At 47.0% G+C, this 13,993-nt stretch overlaps 1 protein-coding gene across 1 annotated transcript in view; it reads left to right on the top strand.

Annotated features, from left to right (window-relative positions):
• Abcc4 (ATP binding cassette subfamily C member 4 (PEL blood group)) overlaps nucleotides 1–13,993 on the top strand; it is a 204,686-nt gene that overhangs the window by 154,952 nt on the left and 35,741 nt on the right. The window contains exons 22-26 of the mRNA XM_075949138.1: nucleotides 5–124; nucleotides 1,315–1,425; nucleotides 2,335–2,435; nucleotides 3,763–3,954; nucleotides 12,653–12,808. Coding sequence (XP_075805253.1) covers nucleotides 5–124; nucleotides 1,315–1,425; nucleotides 2,335–2,435; nucleotides 3,763–3,954; nucleotides 12,653–12,808 — 680 coding nt within the window. The remainder of the gene's footprint in view (nucleotides 1–4; nucleotides 125–1,314; nucleotides 1,426–2,334; nucleotides 2,436–3,762; nucleotides 3,955–12,652; nucleotides 12,809–13,993) is intronic.

The following is a 13,993-nucleotide window of genomic DNA, read 5'->3' as shown; positions in this document are numbered from 1 at the left end:
ACAGCTCGGAGTCCCGTCTTCTCCCACCTGTCATCGTCCCTGCAGGGACTCTGGACTATCCGGGCATATCGAGCGGAAGAGCGGTTCCAGGAGCTGTTCGATGCCCACCAGGACCTTCATTCAGGTCTGTCCTTTTCAGAAGCCACCTGTGCCTGCTGCTCCGGACTGGATGCCTGTAGGCGCCCTCTGCCTACTCCTGGCCTCATGCTTTCTCCTGCTCTTGGGCTCTGAGCCCTCTCAGAATCTCCTCATGTCTGGCTTTCTTCTGATTGGCTTGCTCAATCCTTCCATCTTGGTGTCCTGTGGCTCTCTGTCTGTTTAGAACCTCAGTCAGCAGAAATATTTTGCAAACGACCCCCTGCCAAATGTTTCCTGCAGTGAATGCTGTTTTGTCCCCACGGCATCTCCTTTCTTTGCTGCTATAAGCATGGAAGCGAGTACCAGCAAGATGTCAGCAGGGGCTGTGGCTGTCCTGCAGGACCCTTCTTGGTCATGGACCATAGATCCAATTGGTATTCTTGGTCCCTGGACCGTAGATGGCTAACCATCCAATTGGTGTTTTTGATCCATGGACCATAGATGGCTAACCATCCAATTGGTGTTCTTGGTCATGGACCATAGATGGCTAACTATCCAATTGGTGTTCTTGGTCATGGACCATAGATAGATAACCATTCAATTGATATGCACAGGGTAGGTAACAGATATGACTGACAGTTGCCAAACATCTATGATTCTTTGTGTTTGTGTGAGTTCTTTCCTCCCAGAAGTTTCAGGTTTCCCTTCAAGTCTCTAAAATCTGCCCCACCTTTATTGTGTTTTGATGACACACGGGCATGTTAAAAACTACATGAGGCTCCTTTTAGCGTGCTAGTCAACTGGATACAGCCCCTGAGGGTGTCCCATCCCTGACCCGAGTGTGTGCAGAAGTAAGGGAAGTATCGGAGGTGAAGAGGGAGCTGTGTGCTTCGCTGTAGAACTGGAAAGTCAACCTATAGGCGGGTGGGCTTCATATTATAGCCCAGTACTTTAAGAAGTAGCAGACCATTTTTCCATATTCTTTATTATTATTATATATCTTCTCATGAGCTCTTAGTTACCTTTCAATTATTTTTTCTTTTCTTTTTTTGCAAAGCCTCTGTGCTGTTTGAGGTATGCGTCGTACGTTGCTTTGCATTTCCTGACTTTCTAGAAATGTTGAGTGTGAGACCTTGCTGCCCTGCTGTTTCGACATCTCAGTGCCCCTCACGCTCACCGCAGTTAAACATGGCTTTTGTACTTACTCACTGCGCTTGTTACGGTTCCCAAATCCAGAGGCTTGGTTCTTGTTTTTGACAACGTCGCGATGGTTTGCCGTGCGTCTGGATGCCATCTGTGCCGTCTTTGTCATCGTCGTTGCCTTTGGGTCCCTGATTCTGGCAAAAAGTAAGTGCAGATGTGAATAACTATTTATGGTATGATTACAATTTATAGCTGTGTTTACAGTTATTAAATTAAACTCTTGCCACCTTGTCTAATGGTGCGTTCTGTGTGGTTCTAATAAAGTGTGTTAAAGCTTTTACAACATGTCAGGGTGGGTAGGATCATGCAGTGTGAACCAGTGAGAGAGTCTGGATAAGTTCTTTTTATCTTTGTTAGAACGAACCGAGGTCTAAACAATGACATTCTGAAAATTCCTGATCTGGTAGCCTGGAGATGAGACCCAAGTTTACTGTTAACGTTTTGTCCAGACTAGGGCTCTGTATTTGAGCCTGGGACTGTTCTTAGTTTGCTGATGTCCCTGTGCACATGGGTGAGAGAGAGACCCAGCACGAAGCGCACTGTGCTCACTGCCAGGTGGGTACCAGAGGAGCAGGTGTTGGCGCATGTGGCGTGAACCCGCCATGCCTAACCTCTCTCCGATGACACCTCTGAATTAGGATGTTTATTCATAGAACAATGGGAGTCGTGTTTTACTTTCAAAAGCATTGACTCCTCGGACACATCATCCTGTTTGCAGTGGTTTCCAACTGCGGTTGCATGGGACATAGACAGTGGGATTACGTAACAGGCCTTGAACCATAATGACGAGTCTGAATAATAACATTAGACCTCACGTGCACATTGCCTTTCTCAGATGTGTGTCAGTCCTCCCCAGATGAACTTATCTAATCGTCTCTCCGCGTTCATAACGGGCTTTTTAAATTGCAGCCTGAGCTCAATCAGTGAATGGAAACGTAACGATTGATTACCCTGGTTGTTCGCAACTTGCTGGGTCCTCTTGGTAGGGCAGCAGAAGGCTGCAGGATCGAGTTACCACTGAGACTGACTGTCCTCTCCTTCCTCCTCTCAAAGCGCTGGACGCTGGGCAGGTTGGCTTGGCCTTATCCTATGCCATCACACTCACGGGGATGTTCCAGTGGTCTGTGCGGCAGAGCGCCGAAGTGGAGAATATGGTAATGTTTATCTGAGTGTTTTCGGCCTTTTAACAGTCCCCTTTGCCATTAAATGACATAAAAGCAATTCTTATGTAAAATATTAAAACTGTTATTTTTGCATCATAGCTAACGGAGTTTTTTTTTTAAAGGTCCCGCTTCCATCTGTTTAATGTTAATGTAAAATAAAATGTATACATCTTTTTCTCTGTCTTATGTCTGCTATGTCAGCAGGTTTTAGATTCATCACAAGCTGTCTTCAAATGTAATAAATGCCTCTGTAGGAGGGAAGTTCTGAAATCCGAGAGAGGATATAGGCTAATTTCTCCGAGGCCTGTTTATTTTTGTTTCTTAATGAGTAATTCCTCGTTCTTGGTAAAAGAAGAGTTGAGTTCAGTGTTTTGAGGCTGTTTGTTTAATTAATAGCTCTCCCCACTCCGCCATTCCTACACACTCATCCCCAGTTTTACCATCTCCCATGTGTGGAGTAGAAGGCGGGAGGCCCCTGGTTACTGCTATCCTGTCCGTTGCTGGTGGGTAAACGCCCACCTCTAAGGTGCTTCTCAGAGGTAGCGCATTATGGCCATAGCAGAAGGTTTAGTCAGCATGTGAATTGCTTCTTCTTCGAAATATTTATTTCTGCTACTGAGATAGACAGTGAACACAAGCTCCTTCCATTTCTTCTTCTCTCACACAATAGAAATTGTTACTGTGAGTCCTCAGGATGCCTGAGCTGACTGCTCTAGGATGAATGTTCATTCTGTAGCCAGAGATTATTGACCGAAGGACATAAACTTTTGGGTTTACAAATATCCTTTCATTTTTGTGTTTGTGGAAGGGGTGTGTGTGTGTTATTTGTGCACATTGGAGGCAGGAGGTTTCTATGAGATGCCTTCTTCATCCTTCACCTTGTCATTTGAGACCAGTCCCTCACGGAAATCAGAAGATACCAATTCAACAAGACCGGCAAGCCAGTGAGCCCTGCCGTGTGTCTCCAGTCCACTAACACCTGGGCTACAGATCCACACCGCTGTGCTTACATTTTTGTTTACAGAGGTGCTGGGATCCAAACCCGGGCCTTCATGTTTACATAACAATCAGTTAACCCATTGAGCAGGCTCCCCAGTCCCTCCTCTTGCTTTTCACTCCGTGTTACAAGGTCGAAGGGATGGGCTGTCATGAGTGAGGTGTCAGATGATGGTGAGCGGAATTGTTAAGTCAACAGAGTCCTCAGTGGTCTTGACATCTAGAAAGCCCCATGCAGGCTTTGCCCAGCTGTGTGTAGGCCAGACAGCTCCACAAGCAAACCTCTGATTCCTGACCCGTATGGATGTCTTTTCTCTTCCAGATGATTTCTGTGGAGAGGGTGATTGAATACACAAACCTAGAGAAGGAGGCGGCTTGGGAGTACCAGAAGCGCCCACCCCCGGGCTGGCCCCACGAAGGGGTGATTGTGTTCGACAACATGAGCTATACCTACAGCTTGGATGGGCCTCTGGTCCTCAAGCACCTGACGGCCCTCATCAAATCCAGAGAGAAGGTTCGTTGAAACGGTCTCGCCCTCTAGAGTGTCCCCAAAGATTTAGGCTGCATGCATGTGCCGACATCCTGGCGAATCTGTCAGCAATACTCTATCCAGGGGTGAATGGACTATGTGATGGAAAACTAATATTTCTTTTTAAAAATAATCTCCACTTATTAGCATTTTTAGTTATTCTAAAGTATTACATAATAGTTTTGAATATCTTTTTTTTGGTAAAAAATGTTTTCCTCGTTTGAGAAGAAAACTAGTGTTTCCTTGGTAAAGTGCCTGGGTTGCGGTGCGCCAGAATTTAACCGGACCGGAGTTGAGTATATCTGATCTAATGCTTCCTGATAATTATCTGATCTACTGTTGTCCCTGGACCCTTGTCACTGAGATGCCCGTGTCTACTTCCCGTTTTTATCCCTCTGTTGTCGGACCAAACGCTTTCTCTTAACCCCATTCTCCACGCCGACCCTCCTCTCCTCTTACCTGGTGCCCTCATTCCTTTCCTTGGTCTTTCTTGCTTTCCTCACAGCTGTGTCCAGCCCCTCACCCACGGGCTGCATGAAGCCCGCGTTAGCTGTGAGCACAACCCATCGGAAAATCAGGTTCACTGAAAACGTGTGTGTGTTTTTGTTTTGCCGTTTTTTCTGTTGTAACTCAGTTGTGCGTTGGAGATGACCTCGTCCTGTCTCGGCCTCAGCAGGCTGGACACCCTGCTTCTGTTTTCTCCTTTGCCTTCTGCATCTGGCGTCCTTTCGGAGGGGTAGAAGGGATGTGTGCTCCCTGTCGCCTCCTGTTTGGGCAAGCTGTTGCTATCAGCCAGGCCTAGACATACCCTGGTAGAACTGTCAGATCAGTTCTCAGTCACCATGGAAACCCAACCAGAGATAGGTGGGCCAAGCTCAGGCCAAGTAGAGAAAGAGATTCGGAGCCCGCTGTGGGGTTAAGGGGGTGTGGACTGATTTACCAGCAAGTGGCTCCGGTGCTTGTGGTCTGGTGCCCTGGGCCAGGACCACAGCAGACTCTTATACAGACCAGACCATAACAAACTAGGCAGTAAGAAGTGCTTCGCCACGGCAGCCTTGGCTCCCAACACAGGCACACACTCCCATACACGGGGTGTTCCCAGTGGTTATCTGCTGTCCTAGCCTGGGCTGTCCTTTCCTGATGATGGCTGGCAGACCCTTTAGGCTGTGCTTCCTTTCTCCACGATTCCTGTAGTTTCTCCCTTCCCAGATGGGCCTACAGGTAACAAACGGCTGTGGCCTTGCTCCTTCCCCCACCCTGGCAGATGAAAGTTCAGGGTCCTCCCTAGTGCCTGCCTCAGTTCTCCTTAGCAGGTCAGCCTGGTCAAATGGCCGGGAGCTAGCTCAGCCTCTCGCACCATGGGATGTATAAGCGCCAGCAGCCGCCTTGGTCCTGTGGACCTGAAGAGGCTCTCCCTTCCCATTCGGTACCACCATTGTGCTTTATAGAGGAGCTCTCCCTTCTACTCCTTCGTATTTCAGAGCCTTCCCATGGCTGAAGTCTGTAGCCTCCCGAGTCTTTAACTCTCCCATCCAGTTCTTCTGAGGATAACTGATAACCCTTTTCGTGCGTCCTGATTGTCACGGCCTCTGTGAATGTCTCTTCTCTCGTTCCCTCCTCTAGATGCTTTAAGACGCTAGTGCGTGTGTTGTCTTTGTGTTTATTATAGGGTCATTCGCAGTGACCAAAAGGTAGGAGCCACCTAAGCACCCCTCAAATGGATAAATGAAGCGTGGTGGAGACGGTACTCAGTCTTTAAAAGGAAGGGGGAATTCCAACACATTCTGCAACATGGCTGTACCCTGAGGGCATCACACTTTAGCAAGAGAACGCCCATAGAACCACAATACTCTAAGAACCCACTCCACCACCTGGACTCATAGAAACAGGAAGGAGAATGGCAGTTTCCAGAGCCTGGGGCAGAGGGGAGCAAGGAATGAGAATACTGTTATGGGTGCAGGAGTTCTTGTTTTGTATGCCCAAAAGAGCTCTGGATACAAATAGCAATGGAGGTTCACACCCATGTAAATATAGTTAACGCTACTGCCCTGTGTGCTTAAAATAGTTGTGATGGGGAATTTTATGTTCTTTTCCCATAATTTAGAAAGTATATGAAGTAGTTCAGCGTGGTAGTTAACCTAGTTTTCAGTGTGATGAGAGTTGTAGTCCCCTGGGAGACAGGCATCTAGGTATGCCTTGTGGGGAGAGATATCTTCCTTAGTTTATTCAGATGATGACCACTGTGGGCGACACCATTCCCTGAGCTGGGATCATGGTCTGTGTAGACAGAAGAAATGGAGCTTGATAAGCAGCGTTGTTCTGTGTTGTGTCTGTGGAGGCGATGTGGCCAGCTACCTCATGTTCCTACTGCTCTGAATTTCCCATCATGGCAGACTGGAACCTGGACCGCCAAAGCAAAGCCTCCCTCTCCATGTCTATCAGGGTATTTTTAGCGAAGTAACTAAGACAAATACACCTGTGTAGTTTGCCACAGGTTGGTGTGTGTGTGTGTGTGTGTGTGTGTGTTGTGGCATGGTTTTCGGTCCTAGATCTATATCTCAGTGTCCTTCTGGAGGTTAGGGAACATGCAGTGCTCTTCCTTGTTCCCCAGTAAACATCATTCTGCAGGGCACGGACTAGATACTGATGACAACTGGCTATGAACACGAGTGACCGAGAAACGATATGCAGGCAGGAAGAAGCCCGTAGCAACACACTTCGTAAGACAACTCTGTCAACAGCCCCTTTCCTAGACGGGCGTGGGAGATTCCCCCTTCCCTGTTCCCTTTGTTTTTATTTCTATGCTTCTGTGGATGGGATCCAGGGGTGGACATGCGATAGGCAAGCGTTCTGCCCCTGCCCCACGACGCAGCCCCTGGAGTGTTAATACTTCTCCAGCTGCTCCTCTTAAACGCTCCGTACCCCCAGCCCGTTTAATGGCCTAATCGCGGCTGTGATGTAAAGAGTGGATACCCTTGCGACATGAAAGGATAAGTGTACGACTTGGTGCCCGAAGGGTATACAACGAGCAGCTTTAGCAAGCCACTTGGCAAAAGCCCGATCCTAATTATTTCCACGGCGTCCTTGTAGGTCTGAAGATGGGGTGGCTGACTGTGTGGGTAAAACATGAGCTTCAGCGTTGATGAAAGCCAAGCCTCGCCGATGGTGTCCTGACAGCTCTGTAGGGTGTCTGCTTGCTCGCAGATGGCATACTTATCAGATCTGACGTGGCGAGCGCAATTCTCTTAATTTGCACGTGTCTTCAGTTCCCCTGGGAGCCACAAACGATGAATTATATAAGAAACTCTGTTGAACAAGTTAGAAAATAATGTATAGCCCCAGACTCATACTCTGAGATCCTTTAAAAAAAAACAAAACCCAAATTGTAGGATCACCTGAGATGCTAAAAGGTTGGAGAGGAAATTAAATTTGAAGGCTGTACTGTATCTGTAATGACTTAATTTTTGACTTGTGTCTTGCCCACCCCATCCCAAGTAGCTATTGCCTAGGTTTACGTTCATTTAGAGTCTGCCTACATAGGCAGCTGCCTTGTGGAATGTCTCTTTCGCCTGCGTGCATGGGGTCCCTCTCCTTAAATCTGTTCCCGTTTGCTGGTAGCCCCTTCAGTGCTGGATTTGGGCTCGGACATAGGACTGTGCCAGCACAGCAGAGATGGAGCTTTGCTCCCTTTCAGTGACGTCCTCTGAGATCCCCAGAAGTTACAGTAAAGAAGAAACTGTGGCCACTACTAACCAGGTTCCTAATTTCTGAAAAGTACAAAAATAAGATCAGGGGCACCCTGGGCCTCCGGGTTAGCATCTAAACACTGACTGCATTTTTCATTTAGGTGATTTTGTGGTTGATTTGATCATCTGAGAGAGCAGATAGATAGATCTGGGTGTGCTGTCTTTTTATTTTTTTCTTTCCCAAAGCTATTACTCTGATAATACATTTTTACAGATGTGTGCCAGACCTTGCTGTAATGTGCAGAGATATTAGTTTCCTGCCTTCTCTCTCTTTTAACATAATGTTTTCTCCGAGAGCCATCCTCTCTCTCCTGTCCCTTATTCCTAGCTGAGTCTGAAGCATCACATCCAGGAATTTGGTGGGAATGCAGATGCTCTGGGCCAGACCTAGCATTTCAATGAACCCTCCAGCTAAGTGTTGTGTCTCATGAGGAATTTTCCTTGATTTCTGTGAAACTTTCTTTTATATCCTGAAATTGATGCCATGGGTTACCTCACCCTCTTCTGGGACAACTCATGAGAGTTTTGACTAAAGCCCTAGGCTGTGTGTCTGCGTGCATTAGTATATATATATATATGTGTGTGTGTGTGTGTGTGTGTGTGTGTGTGTGTGTGTGTGTGTGTGTGTGTGTGTGTGTGTATGTGTGTGTAGTTTGTTTGTCTGTTTGTTTTTTGGAGGCAGGGGTTTCTCTGTGTAGCCTTGGCTGTTCTGGAATTCACCCTGTAAACCAGGCTGTCCTCAAACTCAGAGATCCGCCTGCCTCTGCCTCTCCCGAGTGCAGGGGGGATTAAAGGCGTGCACCTGGAGTATTTTTTTTTTCAGTTTTAAATTCTGTCCACCATGAGGTAATTTGACTCTTCCTGATCACGTGTTCATGCATGGATTTGCACCTTTCCAGCGGTGACTTCTGTCACGACTGTTATCACACAGAATCCAGCCATCCCTGAGCAGTGGCCTCTGTTGCGTAGTAGGCCATGGACTGGCAGATTCGAGTCCTTTCATCCCCTCATGGCATGTAAGAGTAAACCGAGGGCCAGTGAGACAGCTCGGTAGTAAAGGTGTTTGTCCAGCCTGTTGATCTGAGTTCACCCCCGCCCAGCCCTGAGCTCAGAAGGGATAGAACAGCCTCTTACAGGTCGTGATCCGACTGCACGCATGCCGTGGGACATGCTGGCACACCTCCAGCCCCTAACACACACATTTTTTAGAGTCATTCCCCTGCCCTAGATCGGACACCAGTTCTATTCTGTTTTCCAGGTTTTCTGTCTGCCTCGGGCTTCTCTCTTAGCCTGTACCATAGTGCCAGTTTGTCCTGTGAATACCTGTATTGCTGCTTAGCAAGGACCCTAATCTCGTCCCACCTCCCAACACCGGGGAGCTCGCCACACAGTGTGTAAGACACAGATCGATCCAGGGTTTAGTCCCTCAGGCTCAGGTATGCCTGATTGATTCACAGGTTCTTAAAAGCCTTCAATTTTCTGCTTTGCAAAGTCAAGTCATAGGGCCTCACCTTTGCAGTACCCCACACAGAGATCAACACAGCAAATGCGTGATCAGGTTTGGCCTGTCATTATCCATGAATAAGGTGACTTAGCAGCTTATAGCCCATGACCTGTCTGATCCATGAAAGTGATCGGTTGTCCTGGTCATGATTGTGGAACTTACCTGCCAGGTCTGTCCTTACCGACTGGCATATTGTTTACACGAACATATTGGGGCTAATTTCAGAACTCCCTCAAACTGAGATGAACCCTTCACTCTCTGTGGAACTCCTCTATGTCTGGGGACAGGACAGAAAATGCAACTTTATCCAGGAGAATCCAGTGGAGCCCTGAAGAGATGGTCTTAGAGTCGCTTGAAGATAGTATGTAGATGTTTAAAGAAAAAGTATTAGGGAATCCGTTAGGAGTGGAGATGGGCACCTGAGAGACAGATCGAGTGTTTGGTGGCATTAGACGTTTGAAAAACACGTGATATCAGCAGATAGAAATGAGTGTGAACGGCATCTGGATAGGAGGGATCACACTCCTTTCCACCTGCTAGGCAGGTGTGCCAAGTGTGTAACACACAGGCTCTTGTGCAGGAACCCTGGAGGAGGTCCTGTAGAGCTAAGGGTGGACAAGTCAGCCAGGTGTGCGTATACCGGTTTCCTGGGTGGAACACCAGGAGCAGAGCGAAGCCTTAGAGGCTGCATTTGCGAGGGGTACCCAGAGAGCCTAGGACGCCAGCAGTGGTCATCTCCTAGTGAGACACGAATGGAGGATTCTCCTTTGGGGAATCACATTACTGCTGATTAGAACAAAGTTGTAGCATTTGGGTGGAGATGCACAAGGCTGTGGGTGCCAGTGGAGATCAAGAGCCTGCTTCTGGAGGCTGGCTTGGCAAGACTCAGCATCTTCTTTTGAAGTGCTTATACCTGTTGCTCAGTAGTTCCATGCTGAGGGATTTATCTTAGGGAAATAATTAAGGTTGTTTGCAAAGGCGTAGCCTCAAGGATAGTTGACATGATGCTCTTTATAACAGCGAAAATATTTTGTAAGCAGCTGAAACATCCACAAATCAGAGATTTATTCAATAAATAATCATGTGTACTCTTACATGTGCCTTAAATATTTATATGAAATAGTAAGTGGCTACAGCATCGTTTAGATACCTGAGTTTCCATCTTAGGAACACACACCACACGAATGCACACGCACACACATGCATCCACATGTTAAGCGTCATTCCATCAGCACGCTGAACTCAGGGTTAGTGTTTATTCACTTTGCAAATTGATTGCCCTGATTTTAATTGGGATGAGTTTATTTTATTTGTTCTTAATGTGACTTTGCATTCTACAGTCGGCTGTGGGAGTTAAAAACAGAGGGATCGTGTTGGCAAACAGAGGATCTTTGGAGCTTGAAGTCAAGCTGCCTGAGAGGTTGCTGGAAGTAAGATGGGCAACGAGAGCCTGGCATCTTTGTGGGGGAGAAGCTAGGAAATCGAGGGGAAGTTCAAAGCTGTGTTGAATGGAGCATTAGCTATCGGTCCTACTGAACATGGACTATGAAAAGTCTAACATGTTGCGGCTGGAGAGATGGCCCGTCTGTTAGGAGCATATACTGCTCTTCTGGAAGACCCAAGTTCAGTTCCTAGCATCCACAGTGGGCAGCTCACAACTGCTTGAAACTCCAGCTTCCAGGGCTCTGCCTCCTAGGTACCCACTCTCTCATGCATATGCCCTCATTCATGGATGAACACACACGCGCGCACGCATACACACACACACACAATCTTTTTCTAAAGTCTAGCATGTTGCTGTGATTGTTAGAGATCAACCTTGTGTAAGTTGGGAAAACAGGCAATTGAAAGTAGCTAAGATTAGATCATCTCTATATGTCACTTTGTGGTATTTCCATAAACTTGGTGGTATCCTTCTCCATTGGCATCTATGAAAATCCATCAGTTACCCCTGAAAGTCTTTCAGATGATCATTTTTTGTTTGTTTTTTTACTTTGATGGGAAAAAGTGGCGTTCTGTTTTGCTTTAAAGTACCCCCCTTAAGTCCGGAGTTCCCCCTTCTGTCGTCAGGCTGCTTCAGCGGTCCCTGTCTCTCTTCCCTTGTAGAGATGAGTGAGTTGTACATGCGTATGCAGAGACATAGCTAGCTAGGTACAAAACCCAGCCCTTGGCAGGCTGTCATTGCCTCCGTGGAATGGATAAGGGCTTCAGGGATTCCAGAAACTTAGATAAAGCTACCTTTCCTGTAGTTATTCTCTAGACGTTTTGATGGGCCATTGCTGATTGTGCTTGAAAGTATTCAAATTGACATAACATGTAAAATCCCCAGCATATAACCAGTAGGTGGTTGAGTTTGGTTCCTTCCTGTTTGAATGGTGAGGTATTATTTTTTAATTTACTGAATTAATTTGCAAGTCATAGAAAGCATGTCTGTGCTCTTCATTGACTCCAAATTTTTAATAAGAATGATGTCATCTCTTTGGATGCTCTCACCGGTTGAGCCGGCTCACGGGAGAAAAGGCTAGTCTTCTGCTTATACACCCCTAAGAGCCAGCTTTCACAGTTCAGTTTCTCCCTGACCAGCAATCCCCTTCTTATATTGATTCTTTGATCTTATTGTCAGTGCCCTTCATTTCTCTCTGCTCTGACTTTAATAAGAGGAATGATTCTTCACACAAATCCTTCCCAAGGGGCAATTGTAAGTATTAATTGGTTTGTAAACTGCCTTTTGAACTGCTCAGATGAAAGGAGCCGTGTAAATAGCAAAGGCTGTTTGTTGGTGCTGCTGTTGTTGATCTCATTACGCATGTTTGGGCTACAGGTTACCGTCTCTTAAGATGCGGAGACCTGCATTTGCAAATTTGAAGGTATTTCCTCTCCAGCCACAGCATAACCAAGTAGTTAATAACCACAAGCTGTTTAGTTTCTCCGTCAAAGATGGATTCATTGTAAATGATAGGACGCTGGGTGAAATGAAGCGTCTTTATGTATAACACTTCTGGAATGAGCCGTTAATTCCTCTGCGGAATTATCCAGGCAGTTCCCAAGGTTCTGTGCACCCAGAGCTTGGAAGGGATGCTCATAAAAATCCACCTTCTCACCACATCCTGAGGACACTACTGGTTAGTCCCTAACATTCATAGGACTCTTCTGTACCCAGCGGGTCTTACCCAGGGGCACTTTTACCAAGACTTGACATTTCAGGTCCCCACATTTTGGAGGCTGCTAGGGACATCTAGAAAGGACACCCCAGGGATGTTATTCGGCATCCAGGTGTGCCCACCGTGAAGAACTGCAGAGCTGAGTGAGGCTGAGGAACTTTTAGGTAGAAACAACACACGGTAGAAAGTGTCATAATTTACCTTTGAAAATGAACGGCTCGCCTACGTCGGTTACATATGGCTAATGTGCAGTCCTCTGGATTTCTTTATAGGTTGGAATCGTGGGAAGAACAGGAGCTGGAAAAAGTTCCCTCATCTCGGCCCTTTTCAGACTGTCAGAACCCGAAGGGAAAATTTGGATTGATAAGATCTTGACAACTGAAATTGGACTTCATGATTTAAGGAAGAAAATGTCAATCATACCTCAGGTATGCAAGTTAGAGCGTCCACATGTATTTCTTCTGCAGGGGTACTGAAGTTTAATTGCTTTTAGTTTTATTGCTGGCTTTTTAATTGGATGAAAGGATTGATCCTTTAACCAACAGCCAGTAAGACATAATTCAGCAGGTAGTTTTAACAGCTACGTTCATAGCTATCTTACGTGTGTGCGTGCTTTTGGGGGTGGGGTGGGGCTGTGTGTGTGCACGCGCGTGCTTGTGGAGTCAGACAGACGGACTGGGGAAGATTCAGTACTTCTTACCTAGATTCATTCTGGATTCAGCTTCCGCAGGTGTTACACTTTAATTCACTGATATTAAATAATATTTAGTGGTCAAAAGTCTGTAAGTGCAATGAGGGACTTCTGCTGTAGGCAGTGAGTTCCCAGTTTCCCTTTCAGGGATGGTCATCTCCATGCAAAGGTCTTCTGTGGAGCAGAGACGGGCTGTGTAGATACTCCCAGAATGTGCCTGTTAACTGGGGAGGGAGCAGAGTCCTGGGGGAGACCTGGAAAGGCTTGCATCTCTAGGTACTACTGACAGGGCACTGTGGTGTCACCTCTGAGAACTGTGCTGAAGGCTGGCTACCTCAGTGCAGGCTGGGCGCCTCACACAGGCCGCCCTGGTAGTAGAGGTTTAAGTTGCCGTTTCCTCCCGGGCTGACCTGGGTTTTTTTTTTTTGTTTTTTTTTTTTTGGCTGTTTCACAGCTGAAGACTTCTAGGCAGTGTCTAGAGACTGGATTACGTACACACCAGAAGCTCTTAGTTTACTTTAGCTTCTTGTTGAGTTGCTTTTAGTTGTACCCAGCATAATTCAGAAAGTCTTTATTGAGTAATTGCTATCCTCTATGTAGACGGCCACGGGCAGCACGGGGCCTGACCCCACAGGCCTGCCGCCTGCAGCTGTGGAGCCCGATGGCTTCCTCCTGCCCCCGCTTTGGACGCTTGCATGGATTCAGCCCCAGGCTTGCTGTTTGGGGCTTCAATTTGGGCATGTAATCATCTGGCCATCAAGGGGAGCTGGGGAACCTCTCCCCCTCCCCCACGCACACTCATCCCTGACGTGAGGAATACAGAGAGGAGACGAAGGAAAAGGCCAAGCCGCCCTGCTTTCTGAGCGTGCGCCAATCATGGGCCTTTGTTTGTTTGTTTTATTATAAAGGACAGAGAACCCCT

This window comes from Microtus pennsylvanicus, chromosome 15 (genome assembly GCF_037038515.1).
Source record: "Microtus pennsylvanicus isolate mMicPen1 chromosome 15, mMicPen1.hap1, whole genome shotgun sequence".
Classification (NCBI taxonomy): Eukaryota; Metazoa; Chordata; class Mammalia; order Rodentia; family Cricetidae; genus Microtus; species Microtus pennsylvanicus.
The sequence above is the reverse complement of the archived record's forward strand: the minus strand, read 5'-3'. Positions and strand labels throughout refer to the sequence as shown.